Below are 24,682 nucleotides of genomic sequence, written 5' to 3' on the forward strand. Positions count from 1 at the left end.
GAGAAAGAAATGCAAAAAGTATAGGAAGCAGTGGTAAGTTATGAATTGAGTAATTATAGTCCAAGTTATATTGTTGTCGTAGTGTTATACATCTGGAATAAATTTTTCTGAAATCATTTGAAGGCTTGGAGAGCTAATAGGAAACACCAGTGGAAAATAAACTCCTGGTTCTGTTGTAGTTCTCCTACAATGTCCTCAGTGTTTTCATTTTTGAAAACTTGAATAACATTTTAATAGGATCTGGACTGTTCCATGTTACTGTAATGTGTATTTTAGTCCTTATGTCCTATATTGGCCTACAGAATATTGTATTTAGTGTTGGTATACATATTTATATGTGCATATTACAGATTTTATCCCCCCGAATGACAGAGAATTTGAAGTTAAGATAGCAAGAGTACTGTGTACTTTAGTTTGTTCTCTTAACAAGAGAACATACCTTCAACGTGCACAGCTTGGTGTCAGAGCCTGGCGAGAAACAGGGATGCCGTAGAGACGGCACCGCTATGCAAGGAATGGGAGCTGTGTGCTCATGTGCCAGTGATGTACCATCTGCCCTTTGCCGTCCTGACAGTCAAGACATGGACGTCTGGTTGCATGTTAGCAGCTGCATTCAGCACATGCTTCTGAGAGACCGTCTTGAGGAATGTAGTTACTGGAGATTGTGTCCGAGAGTTGTGGTTGCTAAGTCCCTGACATCACTCCTGCAGCCTCTCTCTTGTGGCTGGCTGTCCTCTGTGAAGATAAGAAATCTGGTGATAAGTTATATGTGGTCTTTGAGGCAGCTCAGTGGTCTTGATGTGTCCTCTGACACATCTGGGTTGCAGATGTCTTAGTGAGTGCTGGCCCCTTGTTCTCTTCTAGGGAACAGCTCTTTCGAATTGTCCTGCCAGTTTCAGGGTTTGCGAATGGGGTGACGGGCCCTGCAGGGTCCATCTCAGTGACAATTTTCCTGGTGTGGGACATCTTTGCTGTCTGTGGGCCACTCTAGGGGGAGTGCTGTGAATTGCTCCGCATGCTAGTGATGCTCCTGAGACACGGCCATGGACAAGCCTGTGCAGGTGGCGGAGTAAACATTGCTTCTTTAGATGTCAAGTGTCCTTGGAGTGAATTCACACGTTGGAAGCATGTGGCTCCATCAGTAATTGTGCCCACACTCTGAGTGTCTGGACTGGATGAAATAATTATCTCCTTCTTCGTTCTTTTGGGAATATTCATACTGCTGTAACCGTGACCATCTGGTACACTCAGTCTCATAACAAGATGTGTTTTGGGCACCACTACAAACAAGGTGCTGTGTTTGGAGCTCTGGGGGGATACACAATATGGAAGGCCTTGAGTCTGTGGCCTAAACTAAAGAGACAAGAGGGGAAGAGGAGGTACAGGAAGGCAAGATCAGAGCCCGGGCAGTGACTGCTGAGGGTCACTGATAGCTCCTCTTTCATCTTCACTCCCTGCTCCCATCTGAGCCCAGATCCCTTTGCTTCTGCCACCTAAGGTCCTCACTGAGCCACTTCTCCACTGTCCTCTCTACTGTTTTAGTTTAAGCTCTTTTTTTCTTTTTAAAAATTGCAGTAAAATAGACATTAAAAATTTAGCATTTGAAGCATTTTCAAGTGTGCAAGCTCTTAACTGGACTACTGGAATATGTTTTTTTAAATAATTGAACTATCATGCAAGCAAAAAGGCATGTGTAAAGTAAGAGTACAGTTTAAAGAATATGACAAACATTTGGGGAAACACTTAGCTGAAGAAGTAGAACGTTGCTGGGCGTGGTGGCTCACCCCTGTAATCCCAGCACTTTTAGAGGCTGAGGTGGGCGGATCACGAGGTCAGGAGATTGTGACCATCCTAGCTAACACGGTGAAACCCCGTCTCTACTAAAAATATGAAAAATTAGCTCGGCATGGTGGGGGACGCCTGTAGTCCCAGCTACTCGGGAGGCTGAGGCAGGAGAATGGTGTGAACCCGGGAGGTGGAGCTTGCAGTGAGCTGAGATGGTGCCACTGCACTCCATCCTGGGCGACAGAGTGAGACTCCATCTCAAAAAAAAAAAAAAAAAAAAAAAAAAGAAGTAGAACGTTAAGCAAACTTTTGGACGTCCTCTGTGCCACTTTTCTGATGCTAGCCCCTTGCTTTCCCCCAGAAGAGAGAATAGCCTTTTCACTGGTCTCCCTGCCTCTAGCCTCTGTCCCCACGCCAGGCCCAGAGAGACAGGGCTAAAAGAAAAAATGTTGAAAATTGCTCAGTGACTGTGCACATGTCTTAGTCTGTTTTCTGTTGCTATAACAGAATACCTAAGACTGGTTGATTATAAAGAATGGAGATTTGTTTCTCACAGTTCTGGAGGCTGGGAAGTCCAAGGTCACGGTGCCAGCATCTGGTAAGGGCCTTCTTGCTATGTCATCCCAAGGCAGAGGTGAGAAGGTGAGGGAGAGTGAGAAAGAGAGCAAGAGAGAGCCAAACTCACATTTATAACAAACCCACTCTCACAATAAAGAACTTCCTCCCAAGATAAAGACATTAATCCATTCATGAGAGCACAGCCCTCATGACCTAATCACCTTTCAAAGGTCCCACCTCTCAACACTGTTGCATTAGGGATTAAGTCTCCAATGCATGAACTTTGGGGGACGTATTAAGGCCATAGCAGTGTGGTTTGGGGGATAAAGTGCAGAGTCCTGGGCACTGGGTCCAGGCCCTCTCCCAGTTTGGCCTGCCAGGTCTCTGCAGCTGCCCTGTCACCCCACAATACCTGCAGGCTGCGGCTGCACCCTTTGTCCTCTTCTCCCCATGGCCGAGCAGTGCTGTCCCCTCTCCTGAGCCCTCCAGCCTGCCACGCTGGGGACTTGTGTTGAGCTTTTCTGCACATCGCTCAGCCTGGATGGTTCCTGCACATCCAGTTCCTCGGTGAACATTGTTCAGTTTGAGGGGGAAGAGGAGGGAGAGGATGGGATAAGCCTGAAGGGGAAGGTACCCAAGATAGTCTTTGAGGGGTCATGGATTTAGATTGGGAAGAGTTAATGTCCCTCCTCATTGGTCCTCATTATGTCTTCTTAATGAAAGCTGCTCGTTTTCTTCGTGAGAGCAAACAACCTGATCTTACGACCATTTGTCTTGGTCACCTGGGCTACCCAAACTGAGTGAGAAGTCAGGAATGAGCCGGTAGGTTCCTGGGGAGAGGCGTGTGCCCTCGTGAGCTGCCGGTGCCTCCCTTGGCTGCTTTTCCCAGAGCTCTGTGTGCCCTCGTTCTCCTTGGTGTGGATGCGTGTTGTTCTGATGATGAGTCAGCGGGGGTGGGGATGGCGCACTGTTTGAACAGACGTGCCCTCACATGGCTGCGGGAGGACGTGGTGGGAGGTGCTGTGGTGAAGTGGCCCCACACATGGCTGGGCTTTGTGGGGTTTTGACTCTGTCCTTCCCAATGTTCCTCCCCACAGTGGCTGCCTCTGGGTGATGATGGCTGCGTGAACGACTGCCATGGCCCACCGGAAGCTTGAGAGCGTGGGGAGCGCCATGTTGGACCATAGGGTGAGACCAGGTCCTGTCCCTCACAGCCAGGAGCCCGAGAGCGAGGACATGGAGCTGCCCTTGGAGGGCTATGTGCCCGAGGGCCTGGAGCTGGCTGCCCTGCGGCCAGAGAGCCCCGCGCCAGAGGAACAGGAGTGCCACAACCACAGCCCCGATGGGGACTCCAGCTCTGACTACGTGAACAACACCTCTGAGGAGGAGGACTATGACGAGGGCCTCCCTGAGGAGGAGGAGGGCATCACCTACTACATCCGCTACTGCCCCGAGGACGACAGCTACCTGGAGGGCATGGACTGCAACGGGGAGGAGTACCTGGCCCACAGTGCACACCCTGTGGACACTGATGAGTGCCAGGAGGCGGTGGAGGAGTGGACGGACTCGGCGGGCCCGCACCCCCACGGCCACGAGGCTGAAGGCAGCCAGGACTACCCAGACGGCCAACTGCCCATTCCGGAGGATGAGCCCTCCGTCCTTGAGGCCCATGACCAGGAAGAAGACGGTCACTACTGTGCCAGCAAAGAGGGCTACCAGGACTACTACACCGAGGAGGCCAACGGGAACACCGGTGCCTCCCCCTACCGCCTGAGGCGCAGGGATGGGGACCTGGAGGACCAGGAGGAGGACATTGACCAGATCGTGGCAGAGATCAAGATGAGTCTGAGCATGACCAGCATCACCAGCGCCAGTGAGGCCAGCCCCGAGCATGGGCCTGAGCCAGAGCCTGAGGACTCTGCAGAGGCCTGCCCACCCATCAAGGCCAGCTGCAGCCCCAGCAGGCACGAGGCGAGGCCCAAGTCGCTGAACCTCCTTCCCGAGGCCAAGCACCCCGGAGACCCCCAGAGAGGCTTCAAGCCCAAGACCAGGACCCCAGAAGAGAGGCCGAAGTGGCCCCACGAGCAGGTAGGACTCTGGCTGTCCTGCGGAAGGGAGCAGAGGGGCCCGAGAGCAAGGGACCTCAGGGTACAGGCCTCGCAGATGCTGAAGCGAGGCGGTGGGGGGTGCTGGGTGCCTCACAGTTCTAATGGTTGCTGAGCTCTTCATTGGTCCAGTTGGGAGACATGTTATGTGAATGCTCCAGCCACTCTTAAGCTCACCGCTCAGACTCAGGAGTAAAGCCAGTTGAGGGCTAAGTGGCAACTCGTGTCTCGCAGAAGACACCCCTCCCCCCACCCTAGAAGAGAGGTTCAATTTCTTGCCCACTGCCCTAGGTCTGCTCATGGTGGGGCAGTATGTGTGGGAGAGCCCCTCAATCCTCAGGGGTGTACTCAGACCAGCAGGGCAGTGGCAAAGACGTGGGGGTGCTGGTGCTCACCCACTGCTGCGGCCAGTGTTGGGTGGCCTGGTGGCTGGGGTGGGGACCAGAGTGCATTTCACAATGGACGGGTCTCTGAAAGCCTGGGGTCCTTGGCCTGATGGGCAATCAGCTGTGAATACCTATTTGGAAAAGGATTTTTTGAAGGTTTGACAAAACCTTGGGGAAGAAACGCATGCTGATGAGGGCAGTGGATGTCAGCATAACTGTATTTTAATTATAGCAAAGTCAGCGTGCATTCTAATAAACACATTTGAAAAGCCACCTTCCAAAAAAAGCCTCACTGTGGGTATATAAAGAAGATGTGATTATTGGACTTGTGTGAAGGAACTTCTATTTGGCCAATTATGTGGACTTCTGTCATATTTTTTTAAAGCCTTAACTATTAAATATTTTTTTCTGAGAAGAGTTCATGAATTTGAGTGTGTGTGTGTGTGTGTGTGTGTGTGTGTACTGAGAGCTTGGGTTTGGAATGGAAATCATTGGATTTTCAGCACTTGTATTTTAATTGACTCCTGGATTTTCAGCACTTGTATTTTAATGTCTTGTATTCTCTCTAAAGAACGTTAAGTGTCAGTTGACTTCACTTTGGGGGGTTCCTGTCATTCACAGCAATTCCGTGTTTACAGGGGGCTGTGGGATGCATAGGAGCTCCCATGGTACTAGTGGGTGTTGGGAGAGTTCACCCCTAAGGCCAGGAGGCTCTGGACCCTGGGTCTGGGCTTTAGGCCAAAGCAAAGTGTTTCTTTGGTCTTTAGCAGGACCTGGGCTTGTCCCACAACAGTGGGGAAGGCACCTCAGGGATTGACGTGGGCTGTGCAGAGCGTGTGACATGCTGCGTCTTATTGTGACAAATGGCATCGCTAGCCAAGTTCTTGTCAAAGATGATTATCTTTAGAGCGTGGTGGGGAGTAAGCAAGACCTGATATTTTCTGGTTTTGTGCTTCATGCTAACCAGATGGTAATTTGGGTAAAAACACAGAGATCTTGCGGTTGGAGAGCTGGGAGGTAAATGAGTGGGAATGAATGGATGGATGGGTGGTAGTAGCTGTTTAAAAGGGCAGGTGGAGGTAGGGGAAGTCCCCAGCTATTGTGGAGGATCAAGAGGAGATCTGTTCTTCCCAGAAGAGGCATTGAATGAAAAAGTATGTCGCTTCTCCCCCTAAGGAGAGTGTGTCCTTGAAGGACATGCTCTTGTCTGAGACACTGGAAAAGTTCATTTAAACTGGTTAATGATTGTATAGCTTTTGTTTTGTTTTGTTTTACCCTCCCTCCCTCCCTTCTTTCTGTCCTTTCCTCCTTTCCTCCTTTCCTCCCTTCCTCCCTTCCTCCCTCCCTGCCTGCCTCCCTCCCTCCCTCCCTCCCTCCTTCCTTCCTTCCTTCCTTCCTTCTCTCCCTCCCTCCCTCCTCTCTCTCTCTTTTTTTCTTTCTTTCCTATCAGTTCACAAATTAATTCTGTCAAGGGGAACACCTGCCAGTTCCAGAGTTCCAGGCTGACAAGGACCCTGGTGCCAGGGGCCCTGACTACTCTTTCTGAAGACTCTACCAGGCCCGCTGCACATGGGCAGGGTCTCCACGTCCTTGGATTTGAGTACCCCATTCCAGATGAGGACCTCTTTGAAATCTGACCAGAAAGAGCCGTAGAATTCATCTTGAAAGCAAGATTTTTTTATGAAGGATATGCACTGGGAGATTTGGTGCTGCCTTGCTTGAAATAACAACCTACTTTCCTAAGAGCAATCCCCTTCCTCCCCTGGGGGACAGCCAGGCCGTGCCAGGAGCCAACAAAGGCCTGGCCTCAAACAGGTGCACAGGGTGCCATGTGTCCCATGCTCACCTCTCTGTTCCCAGTGCTGTCCACATAGTGTGTGTAGTGATCCCTATGGTTGAGGCTGCAGTAAAAAAAAAATCTGAAGGGAGAAATGGGCAATATTGGTCACTTAGATGCTGAAGACTCTTGTTTTTAACCCTAACCCAGCAGCATTGGCATTACTGGGGAGCCCCGCCCCCAAATTGCTGAATCTGAAATCTGCATTTCAACAAGATGCCACATTCCAGCTGTGATGCTGTAGGAGACTCACTTGGAGGAAATTGTGTAGCAACCCTCCCCTCTCTTCTACTCATTTTACAGCTTGAAAAAGTGTGTCCTGGATATTTTGAAGAGGAATGAATAGCATGTAGTCATTGCACGAATGGCAATAGTAAAATAGAGTTAGAAAAAATGGGAAGATGAAAAATGTATTCTCCATGGTCCCTACTACCCTAACGGATGAGCTATTTCATCAGTGTGCCTTTTCAGACCATAGCATTGAGCATAAATGATGTACGTAGCTGTCATCATAACCCAGATGTATTTTTGTCATATAGTTTTTAAAATCTGATGCATGATAAATGTTTCTCCATGTCACCATATAATTTTCATGATTATTTGTAGTGACCTTTCCATGATCCATTTGGGCGATGATGTGCTGTATAACGTATTTCTCTGTACACGCTCTACCATTGAGCATGCAGATTGTGAGTGGCATTTTCTCTTAGGTGTAAGGCTGCCACAGACATCTTTGTACAAACCATGTTTTCCTTCTTTGGTTTATTACCTGAGGATAAATCCCCATGCCGTACATCAACGTTGACCATTTCCCCTCGATGACCTTGCCTAATTGTTTCCCTTCTTCTGTGGATGTTGGATGCATGCCCTTTATCTTTTGGGGTTTGGATGCATTTCCATCTCATAGAAGCACTCTCTACACTGTAGGTGTGACTTCCTGTTGCATATGTCCTCTTCTTTAGTACATTTTCTTTTGAATTTTGGTTATATTATTTTCACCATCTCTGCAGCATTTTTAAGATGTTAATGACTCATCTGTGACCCCTCCACCTCCTTTCGGTACAGAGGGATTTAATTGGATATTTCCTTCTTCCCTGTCTGGGTAGATGTATTCACAGAGGACATTGCTTTGGTCTGGTCGATACGAAAAATGACTTGCCGACTGGGTGCGGTGGCTCACACCTGTAATCCCAGCACTTTGGGAGGCCAAGGTGGGCAAATCACCTGAGGTCAGGAGTTCGAGACCAGCCTGACCAACATGGTGAAACCCCGTCTCTGCTAAAAATATAAAAATTAGCTGGGCATGGTAGTGTGCACCAGTAATCCCAGCTACTCAGGAGGCTGAGGCAGGAGAATTGCTTGAGCCTGGGAGGCAGAAGCTGCAGTGAGCCGAGATAGCACCACTGCACTCCAACGTTGGCAACAAAGTGAGACTCCCCACCTCCAAAAAAAAAAAAGAAAAGAAAAATGAGTTGTGCCTGTACTAAGAAGTAGGTTGTGTGGCCTTTGGAGCCCTCTAGCTGAGCTGTAGGATGACATGCATTTCGAAAAGGCTCCAGTTTGCAGGTAGCCCTCCCACCTGTGCTACTCTGCTGAGACCAAGAGGTCTGCCCAGGGGCTGGGATGTGAGAGGCACAAAGGTGATAGAATTTCTAAAATTGTAGGAAGACAGGATGGGGAACAGAGATCTACGCTTGAATTATTTTAGTAAAATAAAAAAAGGTTATTTCAAAGCACTGCAAGTTTACTGAGGAAAATTTGGAAAATACAGGCAAAAAAATCTTTTGCCATGTGGCATTGTAGAATTCCACTGTAGAGTTTTCAAATCAAAGAGACAAACCTAGGTCAGGATTTCCCAAAACACGCTCTTAGAGGTGTTCTGTAAACAAAGTACCATTTGATCCTTACTATTCATGGATTTGATATTTGCAACTTTGTTAACTTGCTAAAATTGATTTGTAACCCTGAAATCAATACTCGTAGCACTTTCCCAGTCATTTGTGGAGGTACAGAGAGGGGAAGAATTTGAGTCACCCAACTCTCACGTTCCCAGCTGAGGTTGAACAAGGCTTTGCCTTCTTGTTTCAGCTCTCATACTGTAAACAGCTGTTCTTTTCACAATCTATTTAATGTTCTTTGCATTTTTGTTGATTGTGTGTGTGTGTGTGTGTGTGTGTGTGTGTTGGTGATAAAATGGCCCTCAAGTGTGGTGCTGAAGCCTAGTGATCCTAAGCACAGAATGGCTGCCATGTGCCTTACATGTGCTAGAGAAGCTTCCTTCAGGGCTGAGCAACAGTGCTGACTCGTCTATGCTGCCACTCTTGGGAGGTGCTAAAGTAACTTCTGTAGCGTATGATGAAGTTAAGGAAAAGGTGGAGGAATGGCTAAATTTGCAGATTCATGGGACAATAACTGATTAAAAAACACACAGTGGACAGTTAGAAAACCCAAAAACTTTACTGTCTTGTGATCTAGGGTCAGGGAAATGTTAAACTCTTCTCAGCTAGTGTTTTATGATAAAGAAATATTGCATATTATTAATTATTTATAAGAAATCTATTTTAAACAAGGTGTGTATAAACAGAAACACACATAAAACAAGGTTCTGTGTTGATTCATTGACAAAAATGTGTCCCGAGGCTCATAGGAACCTAACCCTGTATCGCCCCTAGGAGCAATGTATTCAGTATTCATCAACTCAGTGCTCAGGGCAGCTTTACAGAACATAACTATGTGAATGAGAATTGGTTGTATTTGGTTGGCAAATGACTTCGGGAAACTTTGCTGCAAAGTTTTTCCCTTCTTGGGGGTTTACTGATTTCTCACACACAAGCAGCATAAAGTCCCACGTTCGCTATAGCGGAGACACCAGCCAGCCTGGCCAGTGCTTCCCAAACATGGTGTATCAGCAAGCCCTTTTCCCTCCATGCAGGGTCTGTGGGAGAATACAGACCCAAGCTTTACACCCTGGGGAGTAAAGGACCAGTACACATGAACTCCCAAGACCTCTCCCTGTATGCTTCAGTTCCAAGATGATTCAGCAACCCCAAATGGTGATGATGGAAAGGTTGTCATTGTGCAGGACCCTTGGCTTCTGCAGATTTAACCTTTCTTATTTTGTGGTTTGTGTAAAGTCCGTGGGTGCCGGTGGAGGTGGCAGCAGTGTTGGTGGTGACTGCCAGCACCATGTTAGGGGTGTTAGGAATATGATCGCAGTAAATCCTAGAGCAACCCAGAGAGAGGGAGCTAGGGTTAGTCCCGTGTTGCAGATGGCACAGTTAAGTAGCTCACCTGTGAATAGACTGTGGACTGTGTTATGCCAAAACTCATGCCTCTAAACAGTGCATAACACAGCCCTTGAACCTGAGAAGAGAAAGCGTCCAGTTCTGTGCAGTCCGCGTTTGAGCCTGCCTGCTGGAGGGTGAGTCAGCGTGGGGGAACTGTGCAGTGTTCCTCCTGGAGAGTGATGGTCTCTTCTCCTCTGTTGTCTGTTTCCTTGCTGTTGAAAGGCTTGGCGTGCCCTGTCGTTCTCAGTGAGTGGGATATGGTGCCAGTGAGGTGACCAGTAGATATGGAAGCCTCCGGTCTATAAAATGTCCCCATCTCAGTGCTAACATGTCCTGAGTTCACCAGGGCTCAGGCCACAGATCAAACAAGTCAAGTAAAGATTGTTCATGTGGCATTTTTCTTAATTTTTTTGAGCTTTGTTGACATAAAGTATTGATTTTTTTTTTCATGCAGTGATTAAGGAATACATGAGTTGGGTCCAGCAAGGCTCGTATTGCGTGACCTGATGGAATTAGTATTACTACACCTACCCATGTGGCCCTCTACTATCAGGCAGTGAAGCGTGAGTAGAGGGAGGACCCCAGCTGGGCACTGGTACCTGGCTCAGTCTCACAGCTCCAGGGATGAGCCTGTGGACCTGGCACGTCCTTGGTACCTTCCCTTGAAGAGAGTAGTTTGCTCATCAGTGCTTTCCCTGGGGCAACTCACCCACACTCCTGGGGGGCACTATAAGAGTGTCCAGCACCAAAGATCCTAGTTCTGTGGGTCTGTGGGGTGGCCCTGGATGGCATGTTCTCGGGATGCCTCTGGGTGGCCTGTGGAACATAACAGGTTTGGCGAGGGCTGGACGGATTGTTTTGGAGCCCCATCCCACCTGTTACCTTGTGACGTCTATCAGGAGATACACTGAAAAGGTCAGCCCTGCCTGAAATTCTCCCTGTAGAGACTTACTCCTTTGGACCTTGGAGATTTCTGGAGCTGCAAGGCATTCCTTGTCCAGGACCTCCATGGCTACCGAGTTGAGGTATTTGATTTACTCAGCAAGTGTAGAATAGCTCCACACCTTGGAATGGCAAACCAAATACGCGTTTTGATTATTTGGGGTTTTCATGATTTCTGTTTATCCCTGACCCAGCTGGTGCTTTCTAGAAAGAGCCTTCTGCCAATAGAAAAAAGAAGAAAAATCAATACATCGTAGCCAACTTAATACAACAGTTAAAGGGAAGCATGGTCGAGGGCCCCGAGGCCACATCGAATGCAGAATTGTGCATCATTGCTCATTGTAGAGATGCTTTGGCCGTGACTTGGCATTCAGTAGAGACTTGCTTTTTGAAGAGCCTTCTGAGAGTGTGATAGGAGTCTGGGGCCAAGGGAGAGAAGATGCTAAAAGCACAGGTAACTGGGTGTGTCCCCCAGGTGGGAGGCAGTGGCACCGTGTGTGTTCTGAGCCACGGCCTCACACACATGCCCCGCTGGGCAGCATATGAAGTGAGTGTCAGTATCTGCTTTACAGAAGAGGACTGAGACAAGAGTGGCATGGGGTTGTTGGCACCCAGGCACCCCCCCTCCATCAGCGTATGATGGGGCAGCAGGTGTGCAGATGGGGTGGTCCTGCACAGAGTGGCTTTGGGGCTTGCACTGCGCCCAGGAGGGAGTGGTCTGGGGTTTGTCTAAACCTGGCCCACAGTAGGATGGAACTTGGGAAAGAGCCTGTAGGTGGTGCTGAGGGCAGGGGCTTATGGGGGGCATTGGGGCATGGTCTGCCTGGGCAGGGGAAGGTCCTCTCCAGCCCCCAGGCCTCAGTGGAGTAGTCGGCTCCCTCCTTTCTGCAGCCATGCCCCAGATTCTAGTGTCCCTTGCCCCGTCCACCCATGGCGTCAGGCCTAGCACTCCTGCTCTGCACACGGGGAGGCTGCACAGGAGGGTTCTTGGGGTGCTCCTGTGTCCCCTGTCGTCTGTACTGAACCCCTTCCCGTGCAGCTCTGCTCCCAGCACTGTGACAGGGTGGACACCGCACCTCCTGCTACTGATTCCCAGGATTGCCTTGAAAAATAAAATCCTACGGGTGTGCATTGACGTTTCAACCCTGGCTGGCTCCGCATGAGCTTCTGAACTTGATGTTCAGAAGCTCAGGGCCCATTTGCTGAGTCAGCACAGCTGCCTTCTTTGATTTGTATGAAGCCTTTTGATGTTTTGATGACATGTTTTGATGACATGTCACCATGGGTGGCTGTTATTATCAGGGAGCAGTTTATCTATCAGGATCTGGGATTGCTTCGGGTACTTTTAAAATCTAGGTAAAGCCGGGGTTTCTAAAACATTGTTCTAAAACATTGTCGGGGCAGAGCATGTAAAGCTCTCCCACTACCACTAATAGTGATCTAAAAAGTACCTCTCCCCTCAACACACCCTAGTCCTCGGGGAGAAAGAAGAGTGCAGTGGTTAGGAATGCTGGAGCCACAGTCAGGAAGCCGGCATCCCACCCGGCTGCAGCAGCTCGGGGCCCGGGAACATTCCGGATGGGCCACCTGTGCCAGCAGCCCCCCAACTCGTGGGGCTGTGGGGAGGGGAGTTGATCTGGTCAGTGTCTGTATGGGTGGGGAGGGGAGTTGATCTGGTCAGTGTCTGTATGGGTGGGGAGGGGAGTTGATCTGGTCAGTGTCTGTATGGGTGGGGAGGGGAGTTGATCTGGTCAGTGTCTGTATGGGTGGGGAGGGGAGTTGATCTGGTCAGTGTCTGTATGGGTGGTGCGGGGCATGGAGTTTTTGTGAAGATGATGATGATGATGAGTTTTCAGTCCATGGGAAGCTCATCGGGTCTGGGGGAGGTGGGTGGGCAAGTCCCTGCACCCAGTTTGGGTACAGGCCATGCTGGGCAGGGGTGAGGACACTAGTGGACCTGTCCTTGGGAGTGACACAAAGGAGGTGGTGAGCCCTGCTTGTGAGATAGGATGAGAGGAGGACCAGAACTGGTCAGGGCCACACTGGAGCTGCTGGGGGTGAGGTCGGGTAAGGGCCTCCCAAGGTGCCCCCACGCTGTCCCCTCTGCAGGGCCCTCCTGAGTGTGGCTTGTGCCCTGCTGGGGAAGTTCTCACATGCCTCTTTCTACTCCAGAGTCACTGATTTGGGAGATGGGGCAACAGCTGCGCAGCCCCAAGGGCTGCCCTGATTTTCTCACACCGAATATCTAATAGGAAGTTAGCTGAGAAGCCCACACACCTCTTCTTCCAGGTAGGCAAGCTGGGCCTGGGACCACCTGTCTTTCACCGACTCCAAATGATGGCCAAGCCTCTCTTAACCTTGGGCACCTTTTTTCCAGTTTCCACCCTGAATTCACACTCTTCAAAGCCAGCTCCTCCTGCTGGGCCGCTCCTGATGTGGGGGGCCGGCCCTCCCTGCAAACCTCCCGCATGGCCCTTGCAAATTGGCACCTGCCACGTGGTTGGCACTGGGACTGCAAAGGTGAAAGTGGCATTATCCTGCATTTGAAACTCATTCTAGAGGGAGACGGATACATGAGACTCTCCCCGCCCCCATCCAGGTGTGGCCAGGCTCCAGACGAGTTCCAGGCAGGCTTCCAGGACAGGCTCCAGAGTTAGGGACAGGCGGAGAGGCTCTGGGACTTTGAGAGGGGCTTTGGGACGTCAGCCGACAAGGTGGGGATGAACATAGAGGTGTGTGGGTGTCCTCAGCATGGAAGGGGCTGGAATCGTGATGTGGCTTTGAGCCTGAAACAAGACAAAGGGAAGGCGAGGGACATGGGTTGGGGGATGGTGATGAGAGAGAGACAGAGGGTTCCACTGGGGGCATGGAGGGGAGCCAGGAGAGAACTGGGGAGCTGAGGGGAGGGACATTAGGAAGGCCAGATGTAGCAGGGCAGTTAGGAGATATCTTGCTGGGGAAGAAAGCACCCGTTGGCGGTGGCCACCTGTTGGCGGGGTCCCCTGAGCCTGAGCAGCTCTGGTGGATTGGGAAGGCAGAGGCATGGGAATGGTAGATGGACAGTGTCTATAGAGACTTGCACGGAGGGCCCAAGGAGGTGCCAGCAAGCCGAGGTGCTCATAGTGTGTGTGTGTGTGTGCGCGCGTGCACACACGCTCGTATGTGAGATATTGACTTGCATTGTACTCATCTGCCGGTGGGGTGTCTAGGGCAGATTGTGGGGAGTGAGAGCATTGGGTATGGGACCCAGGCTGTCCACGTGCGTCTGCTTCTTGAGGCCCCGTACCTCCCGTTCTTGGGCCTCCGTGACACCTGGCATCATGCCTCTCTTGCACCAGAGGCTTGAGAGACACCCAGTTGGCAAAATCAGTTAGTCTGTGACATTCCCTAGGAAGTGCAGGGCTCGGTGCAAGAAGTTATAGAAATATCTGTTTAGGAAGAAAGATCGCGTGGCTGAACACGCTAAGATGCATAATGTCACCCATGGTGTGCTTGCCCAAGATGTGATAGCGTGGTGATGGCAGACATGGGAGTTTTACCCCAAAGCATTCAGATCACAACCAGTGCCAGTCAGTTACTATGAAGACATGTGACTATGGTAATAGGGGGCTGACATATTAGAATAACTCCTAATCCTATGTCAGATAATACCATGGGCAGCTCAGGAAAACTACACACAACTCAGACATGTGGAGAAAGGAGATGTGGAATGGAATGGAGCCCTCTGGGCTGATAGAGGCCTCCAGGACCTGCCACACCCATGTCTGCCCCCAGTTCCCCAGTCAGCCTTCACAGAAGAGAAGTTGGTCTCTCTCCAGCTGAGACTAAGCCAAGACCCAAAGTGCTGGAGCTGAAGGAAGTTTGGGCTAGGCTCACAGAAGCTATTTTCCCCTCCTCCAGTGTCAACAGCTACCCGTGGTCCAGGCCTCCATCTGGTCCTGGTCCTTTTAAGAGACACTGGGTGCTGACTCACTTCTGGGTCTGTCCCACGGGTGGCCTGCCTGGTCTGCTGTGGGTGCAGCCAGACTGTGCAGGTTCGGGAGCCCGAGGTGGACTTCAGGTAGGGAGACGCTGCTCCCCAAGAGCTGCTCGGGTGTGACGTCAGGGTGGAGGCTGTTGCTGTGTGTGGCGGCATCACTCATTTACCCTCTTTCTCATTAGCCCCTGTCCTTCCGCCCATGTGCTTGCAGGTGGCCTCTGATTCTGCTTCTGGAGACTGTCTGCCCCCTCTGATTCATTCATTGCGGCCCCAGTTATGTGAAAGATAGCATGTTCATTATTCATTCATTGCGGCCCCAGTTATGTGAAAGATAGCATGTTCATTATTCATTCATTGGGCCCCACTTTTAGATATACTTGTGTTCATCTTCGAGAGAGGGAGGTCATCCAGCCATTTCCCAGTCCTCAAAACCCACTCCACAGGCAAAGCAGTGGTGGGTCAGGGCTCCTCTTGCTGCATTGCGGCCTTGTATTTGCTCTTCTGAGCCACAAGCATAGCGAGAAAGTACAAAAGAAAAGGATTTCAATGTTATTCACCCTGAAAAAGGAAGAAAATTGTGACACAGGCTGCAATATGGACAAACCTTGAAGACGTCCTGCTAAGTGCAATGAGCCAGTCACAAAAGGACAAGTACTGTGTGATTCTACTTCTGAGGCACCCACAGTAGTCAGAGTCATAGAAACAGGAAGTAGAGTGGCGGTGGTCAGGGGCTGGAGAGAGCAGGGAGTGGGGAGCTGGTGTTTAATGGGTGCAGAGGTTCAGTTGTGAAGATGGAAGCATTCTGGAGGTCATCGGTGGTGATGGTCGCTCAACAGTGTGAATGTACTTGATGCCACTGAATTGTACACTTAAAAATGGTTAAGATGGTAAATTGTATGTTATGTATACTTACCACAATAAAATAAATAAAGAAAAGAAGAGGTTTTTCAATGAATAACTGGTTTGAACCAATTTGGATCCTCTAAAACCAAGTTGAGCCAGTCTGAACCCATGTAGCCATTATCACACCGTGTTAGGCTATTCTTGCACTGCTTTAAAGAAATACCTGGGGCTGGGTAATTTATAAGAAAAGAGGTTTAATTGGCTGACAGTTCTGCAGGCTGTAGAGGAAGCATAATACTAACACCTGCTTCTGGGGAGGCCTCAGGAAGCTTTCAATCGTGACAGAAGGCAAAGTGGGAGCCAGCACTTCACATGGTGAGAATGGGAGCAAGAGAGAGAGTGGGGGTTGGAGGGGGAAGTGCCACACACTTTTAAACAACCAGGTCTCTTGTGCACTCAAAGCAAACCTCAGTTACTACCAAGGGGATGGCCCACATCATTCATGAAAGATTCACCCCATGATCCAGACACCTCCTACCAAGCCCCACTTCCAGCATTGGGGATTGCATTTCAGTATGAGATTTGGGCGGGGACAAATATCCAAACTATATCACCCACAAAGAAGCAAAAACATTTTGGGCCAAATCAAAACTATTTAGATGTAGCCACAGTGGGGATGAACTGTGATTACACCCATTCAGGCCTGTGGACCTGCGGACCTGGCGTGTGTGGTCGTGGGGCGGTGGGTGGGCACATCCCTGGGAGGTTTCAGGAGGACATTCAAGACCAAAATAAGCCATGAGTAAATAATACAACCACATCCTGAGTGGGAGTAGGGGAGCCTCCCCTTCTCTCCTAGGTCTTGTATGGGTCATGATCCCACCTTGGCAGGAGTGGAAGGAACATAGATCCCACAGGCTGTGGCTTATGGTAAAGTGATTGTGGTCATGCCTTGTGAGTGTCATTAAAATAAACATATATCGTTAAATCCACCATCAAATAACAGCTATTTCTGCTATCCTCTCGCCTTTTCCAGAAGTTTAAATATCCCAGATATTCTACTGTGTATATTCCTAAAAGTAGACAGGTAGATTTAGTAAAGTTAACTGGATCATTGGTACCTTCTTTATAGATCATCTGGTGAAACTTGTTTTTCAAATTATGAGTTGTAGGGCTTTGTTTTAATGTCTGTAGCCTTAGGCAGTTCCATTGAGACTAAGTTTTTTTCTTATTAAGACTAATCTTATTGACTGGAACTGTGGACTCCTCGTATTAGGAGAACAGAGATGTGGCCTACATAAATTAGTGGAAGTTAAATACTGTAGAAAATGCTCTCTGGAAACCAAAGTCTAACATCGACTTGCTACTGGTCATTTAATTTCCTTTTGGCTTGGGCACCATCGTTACATTCATTTTTCAGATGTCAAGCTAGTTTTCTCAGAATGTGTGCAGGGCTCGAGGCCAAGTGTGGAGGCCACAGGGGAGGTCACAGGTCAAGCCTTCTGGGAGAACTGCAGGCTTGAGCCTCTGATAAAGTCACGCGATTGAATTTTAGCCCCAGTAGGTTGCTGTCGTTAAACTGTGCACACAGGGCTTCTTGCTTTTAAGTTAGCAGGATGAAAAAATTGCAGATGTTTGCAGCAAATGTGTGGAACCAGTGGCAGAAGCAGCCATGCTGGCCCCTAAGCAATGGTATTAGAAAGGGTTGATGAAGATTTTCTCATTTGAGAATTGAACAAAACCAAATGGAATTCTCCCTAGTTCCGCAGCACTGGTGGGTGACTCTCCCTGGGCCAGTCTCAGCCCTGCAGAAAGGGGCACTGTCTGCTCAGTTTGGTCAGCGCAAGGTCTACTGCAGTGGAGTGCCAGGTGGATCACAGCCCTCTTGTGGGGGAAGGATGGGCGGAGCTCCCACCTTCCCCACAAATGGACACAGAATGGCACCTGGTATGTGAGGCAGGTGACCAGGAGAAGGGGCTGTCAGTGGTTGATGGACAGCTGCCTCTGCTGCCTGGATGACCCACCCCCTCCCCTGGACCATCTCCCACTTTGCCTGGGTGTCAGTCACTGGAGGGTTAGCTCAGTACAAGCTGGCGGATGACCTCCGTAGAGCTTAGGTGAAGGGGCTCTCATAGGGCAGTATGTTTGAGACCCTTAGAGGGCTCTCTTTACTCTTGCTTCTCCTATTATTTTTAAACTGTAGTAATACACACGTAACATAAAGTTTACCATTTTAAAGTGTACAATTCAGTGGCATTTAGTACAATGTTGTGCAACCACCTCTGCTCTTTAGTTCCAGAACATTTTCGCTGCCCCCATAGGAGACCCTGTATTTATTAAGCAGTCACTCCCCATTCTTCCCTCCGCCCCCAGCCCCCACAGTGAAAAATCTGTTTTCTCTCACTTTGGATTTGTCTATTCCGGATATTCCATAAAGATGGGATCAGACAATATGTACCCTTTAGTGTCTGGCTTATTTCATCATCATGTTTTCAGGGTTCATCCCTGTTGTAGCGTGTGTCAGTACTTTGTTCATTTTTGTGGCTGAATGATATTCCACTGAATGGCTATTTTACATTTGATTAATCCACTCATCCATTGATGGACATTTGAGTTGTTTCTACCACATGATTAATGTGAATAGTGCCACTGTGACCATATGTGTACAAGCTTTTGTGTAGATACTTCCTTTCAGCTCTTTTGGGTGTATCACTAGGAGTGGAATTCCTGGGTCATGTGGTTATTCAGTGTTTACCGTTTTTAGGAACCACAGATGTTTTCCACAGTGACAGAACATTTTACATTTTCACCAGCAATGCATGAGGGTTCTGATTACTTTCAAAGGAAAAAAATTAAGCAGCCCTGTCACCTTGATGGTTTGGTCTCTGGCCTCACCGCTTCAGCTCCTCTGGCCTGATCTCCCAGGGCCTGCTTTTGTTCATGTGTGTGTCTGTTTATACCCTGGCTCATCCTGTGGAGGGTCTGAGGCTGGCAGGATCACTGGGTTCTGTCTCCACATTGGAAGGTGAGCTGTCCTAGGTCAGGGTCTTTGTTGCATGCATCGTCCTGTCCTTAGCAAGAGCTACCCGGTGCCGTATGGGACATACAACAGGCACCTGTTCAGGCCTGGCCATGTGGGCCCACCTTTGGATGGTACTTGACAAAGCCTCAAAATGCAGTGACAAGTTTAGATAAATATGATTCTGTTCTGAAATGCTGCACTGGACACAGCCATCCACTGCCTGCCCTTTACAGGGCTCTGTGAAGAGACAGTGAACAATGAAGTGGAGGACGTGTGCAGGTGGCCCCAGTGGTCGGTGATGGAGGAGAGATTTCAGCAGACCAAGCACGGAGAATAAAGCCAGGCCAGAGTGTGCTATCAGCCTGTCTGCCCCCTAGAGCTGATGGACTCAGCAAATAACAGTATAGGGTACCCAGTTACATTCGAATTTAGATGGGTATAGGATTTTGGTTTTTCAAGATGAAAAAACTTATAGTGGTGAGGGTTGTACAACATTATGAATTTAATAACACTGAACTGTACACTCAAAAATGGTTAAGATAGTATATTTTATGGTATGTGTATTTTACCATAATAAGCAATTGAAAAAATAAGTTGTATTTCAGGTAGATAGCGAATAATTTTTTAGTATAAATATGTTCCATGAGATGTCTGGATACCGGGATGCAGGAGGGACTCCCCTTCCTCCTCGCATTCACAGGCCTGCCTAGAGATTTGTAAGTACAGACTGACTGGCTGTTTTTCCCAATGTGTCTTGTCGTGATACTTTTAAGCCACAGATCCGCTTTGAAAAGATATGATCTCCCCCAGGGGAGTAACTATTATAAGAACAAATACTCTATCCAAGCTTCCATTCTCCTCAAGATAAACATCACAGGAGTGACCTGAATTGTAAAGAGGAGTGGAAGGAAAAGAACAATACCGTAATGTTTTCTGAGCCACGCAGATGTCAGGGGACGGATCCAAGGGCGTCTGAAAGAAGACGTCCACGCTGCTGAGTGAGACCTTCCTCCGTGCTGCTGAGTGAGACCTTCCATCTGACCAGGGGGTCATGCTCTCACTGCTCCTGCTTGGAGTTCTGGTGCTGTAGCGGGTCTCGGCCGCCCCTTCTGAGCTGGGTGGAGGAAGAAGTGCCTGTTGAAATACAGATGAGTAGGGATGATCGCCTCTTTTGAAAACAGGAGCCGTGAAGTGATTCCCAGAGAAGATTGTCATCTAACGGAGTCATTCGTCCACCCAGGACTTCTCTGTCACAGGGTCACGTTTGGGAGAATTTTCACAGGCCACTGGGGATGGCTGTGGCTAGCCTGGCTTTCCGCTGATGCCCTCTATCCCTAACCTCAGCTCCTGACATGGCTGTCATTCCAGAGAGTGCTTGGAAGCCTCCTGACTTTGTTGACGATGGCCTGAGCGGAGTGGGTGTGCACTAGTTTGGTGTTGTTTCATCCAAAGCAATGTGATTATATTGCTGTATTTTCAGTTTCATCAAGCAGGCAAAATGAGAATTGACACTTTTTAAAATCCAAGCTTTAGTTTCACCAACTGGAGCCAAGGTGTTTATTAGAAAGATTTATTGGCATTAGTGTATTTTTATTACAAGCATTTATCTCTGTGCTGAACAGTTGCCCCTGAGTCCCGTGTGCTGTGAAGAGTCTGTGCCACACCACACATTAATTTTCTGTCCTCAGAGCTCCAGGGACACACGCTGATTCTCATGCTGTGCCCGCCGCCTTCTCCGAGTGATGGCTGATGTGGGTTTCAGGCCCCACTACAGTTACTCAGCGACAGATGGGACCCCGTGTCCTCTGTTGGCTGTAGGGAGTTGAGGCGACCCTGGCTGGCATCTTGTTTTGAGGGGTGGCTGGCTGCTGTACTTTGGGGAGGGCATAACAGGATTTAAATAGCATCTTTATCTAGGATGCCTGGAGCCCCAAATCCATGTGGGCCTCCCACTGTGTGAATTTCAGATGCTGCCAGTCCCCCAACCCCACCACCCCTGAGATGGAAATTAGAGCACCAGATGGGCTCTCCCAAGGAGAGGCATCACAAGCCCACCCTCCTGCCTCTTTGGAAAGTAACCCTGGCTGTTTATTGTGAGATGTGGTTGTCATGGTGACAAGTGGACACTCGCTTGGGAGGGAGACAGAGGAAACGCTGATGTGGAGGAAAGGTCACCCCTAGAGACAACCTTGTGTTGCCCGTGGACACCCCATACTATGGCCTCCGTACTGGGGAGTCCCATGGGTAGGGCATGGGGGTGCGGCCATCAGTCTGTGTCCCCAGCCAAGCCTTGAGCCCTGGCTTGAAGTTGCATGAAGGTACAGTGGCTGGCCCAGCCCTAACCCGTGGTGGATGCAGCCCCTGTTGTGTCCCCCAACCCCTGACTTATCTGGCCACCTGATGAGAGTCTGTCGCCCTACATCTGTGGCGCTCTCTCTGCCTGACAAATTAAATCCCGCCCAGCTTGCAGGAGGGATGTTGTTAACCTGATTTCATTTGCTGGTGGGCTGGTTGATTTCTTTGGGGTTTTTTTGGAGATGACCAGCACCTGTCCAGCAACTAGTAAGGCAGGGAAGGCTTCCAGGAACCCAAGTCCATGCAGAAGGGCACTGTGTTGGGGAACTTTCAGACAAGTGGGTAAAATACCGACGTGTGCTATGTGCACCTTGAAATAGCAAAGTGTCCTCAACAGAGCTCTCTGGGGGATGTCCCAAATAAGGTTTACTTTAGGAGAATGTGAGCGGCATCTGAGGCGAGATTCTCTTGTTGCATCCTTTGGAAGCTTTTGCTTGGTGTTCCTTGGCCATAGCAGGAAGATCAGTGCCAGGGATGGGTGAGGGGAAGAAACCTTGGAGGAGCGGTACCTGGGCCAGTCTCAGCCCTGCAGAAAGGGGCACTGTCTGCTCAGCTTGGTCAGTGCAGGGTCTACTGCAACAGAGTCTCGGGTGGTCACAGCCTTCTTGTAGGGGGAAGGATGGGTTTTGCTCCTGGGATGCTAGGCTTCGAAAAGCGGGGCAGTGTGCCAGCAGTCCCAGACAAACCAGAGCCGGGCCTTTGGTCATGCCAGGACAGCAGGGTGTGGTCTGGCTAGGCCTGTGAGCCCCTGTGGGGCTCAGGGGTAGGGGCAGCAGGACTGGGGGAGGCAGGGACCAACCAGACTTCAGAACTGCTGGGTCCCAGCTGCACCCCTGCACCACCTCAGCTCTAGGAAGGGCAGCCCCATGTAGCTTTCTTGAGATGTAGCAGCAGTGCTCTCCCTTCTCCCTCGCCATCCTTAAAGCCCGGTGCCCGCTCCCTTGCATCCCCCACTCCCATTGCCTCTGAAATCCAGTGGTGTCTGTGATCCTGGAGGGGAGGCTTAGCCAGCAATCATTCCAACTACCTGGGGCACAGCATATCTGCCCCCATCAGTGCTGGGAGGGTGGGCCCAGATCCTTTAATTTTTCTCAAAACCCCAGAGAGGCAGAGTTCCATCAAAGAGCAAGACACTGATAGACTAGGACAGGGGATAGGGCTGGCAGCCATGCCTCGTGGCATCACCTGACTCCGAGAGAAGCCAGGCCAACACTTGGGGTCTCAGTTTTCTCACCTGTCAAGCAGGGGGAAGAATATTCATTGTGTACACAAGAGGCTTTTGTAAACCCTAAGGTGCTAGGTAAATTAGGTAAATGTAACTTTTTTTTTGAGACTGAATCTCACTGTGTTGCCCAGGCTGGAGTGCAATGGCGCCATCTCAGCTCACTGCAACCTCCGCCTCTCAGGCTCAAGTGATTCTCCTGCCTCAGCCTCCCGTGTAGCTGGGATTACAGGCATCCACCACCATGCCCGGCTAATTTTTTGTATTTTTAGTAGAGACAGGGTTTCACCATGTTGGCCAGGCTAGTCTCAAACTCCTGACCTCAACTGATCTGTCTGCCTTGGCCTCCCAAAGTACTGGGATTACAGGCGTGAGCCACTGTGCCCAGCTGGTAAATGTAACTTTTATCATCAGTGTCTTCCTTGCCATCATCATATTGTTATTTCTTGATAATTTATTTCCAGAAAGTTCTGGAACTGGACTTACCATGCAGGCTCCGGAACCTCCTTTGGGATGTGGACAGGGATTTAAGGGCTATGGATCTGGCTTCTGTCTTCTGGATGATATAAGGAACTAAATAGAGAAAATATACCTAACCTTAAATTTTATTAATTGAAGTAGAAGCAGTTGTAGTTTGGTGTCTTCTTTAAGAGAAGACTTATGCCATGTACTTGGGGCATTTTCTATGTTGTAGTAACAGATTGGCTAATTTGCATTTATTCTCATCCAAGAATTTAGGTTTTTTAAAAATATGGCTTTTAACTTTTTGGGCACTCTTGGTGGGAACGTAAATAGTACTACTGCTGTGGAAAACAGTATGGAAGGTCCTTAAAAACTGAAAAATAGAGTTATCCTATGATCCAGTGATTTCACCTCCAGGTATGTACGTAAAGGAAGTGGAAGTGAAGACTCAAGGGATATTTGCACACCCACGTTCATAGCAGCACCATTCACAATAGCTAAGAATTGGAAGTAACCCAAGTGTCCATCAATAGATGACTGGATAAACAAGAGGTGGCATGTACACACAGTAGAATGTGATTCAGCCCTTAAAGGAGGGAAATTCTGCCATGTGCTTCAATGTGGACGACCCTTGAGGACATTTTGCTGAGTGCAATAAGCCAGTTCCAAAAGGGCACATACTGACTGCTTAATCACTCCACTTACATGAGGGGCATAGAGCTGCCCAATTCACAGAAACAGAAAGTAGAATGGTGGTTGGCAGGGGCTCAGGTTGGGGTTTGGGTTGGGCATATTGAGGAGTTTGTTTAATGGGTACAGAGTTTTAGTTTTGGGAAGAGGAAGACGTTCTGAAGGTGGATGGTGACCATGGTTGTACGACAGCGTGAATGTACTTAGTGCCACTGAACTGTACACTTAAAAATGGTCAAATGGTGAACTTTATGTTATGTGCATTTTACTGCAATCAAAAGATAACAAATTTCAAAATGTTTTAAAATAACTTTTTTAGAAGTATGAAAATAGAATATTAAGTGCATAGCAGTTTAAGTATAATTAAATAGATGTCTGCACACATACCTATACACATACAGACATACACATGCATTTTACAAAATTGTATCACATTGCATATCCAGGTTTTGCATCTTGCATTTCTCTAACATATAAAATCACTATCTTTAACTTCCCCGTTTCCAGGTTTGCAATGGTCTGGAGCAGCCAAGGAAGCAGCAGCGCTCTGATCTCAATGGACCTGTTGACAATAACAACATTCCAGAGGTAATTTTTTTCAAGGATGAGAGTTCTGGGCTGGAACACTCATCTAATGATGGAGTGGCCCACCGAGTTGTGGTCTGCTCACTTTGTCCATGATGTTCTCGTCCCACCCGGTGCCTGGGGGAGAGGGAGTCCAGGTCAGGCCAAGTTGGTGTCACCGTATGGTGAGGAGGTGAGGGCACGCTGGCCTGGGAGGAGGGAGGAGAGGGCCTCCCTGATGTTAGGACCATGCCATGGAGTGCTCATGTGTTGCAGATGGTGTGTGTGTGGGGGTGGGGGACCATTGGTACTACTTAATTTTATAAAAAGCCATTCTATTCATTGTCTGATAACCATGTTCTAAACTAGGGTTTCTCAACAATGACACCATTAACATTGAGGCCTAGGTAATACTTTGTTTTGGGGACTGTCCTGTGTATTGTAGGAGTTGAGCAGCATCCGTGGCCTCAACCCACTAGATCCTTGTACCTACCCCATCCCCACCCCTGATTTGTGGTAACCAAAAATGTCTCCAGACATTGCCTAATGATGTCCCTTTGGGAATAAAAATCATCCCAGTTGAGAACCACTGTTCTAAATCAACAACAGGTTTTAACAAACAATTTCCTATAAGCTAACAGTGCT

General features: G+C 49.1%; 1 protein-coding gene across 10 annotated transcripts in view; it reads left to right on the plus strand.

Annotated features, from left to right (window-relative positions):
- Positions 1 to 24,682, plus strand: part of APBA2 (amyloid beta precursor protein binding family A member 2) — a 196,003-nt gene that overhangs the window by 128,564 nt on the left and 42,757 nt on the right. For all 10 annotated transcript variants that reach the window (XM_009428696.4, XM_009428697.4, XM_016927844.3 and 7 more), the window contains exons 3-4: positions 3,441 to 4,431; positions 23,981 to 24,061. In XM_009428696.4, the coding sequence (XP_009426971.1) occupies positions 3,481 to 4,431; positions 23,981 to 24,061 (1,032 nt within the window). In that variant the 5' untranslated portion in view covers positions 3,441 to 3,480. The remainder of the gene's footprint in view (positions 1 to 3,440; positions 4,432 to 23,980; positions 24,062 to 24,682) is intronic.

The sequence above is a fragment of the Pan troglodytes genome, chromosome 16 (assembly GCF_028858775.2).
Source record: "Pan troglodytes isolate AG18354 chromosome 16, NHGRI_mPanTro3-v2.0_pri, whole genome shotgun sequence".
NCBI classification, from domain to species: Eukaryota; Metazoa; Chordata; class Mammalia; order Primates; family Hominidae; genus Pan; species Pan troglodytes.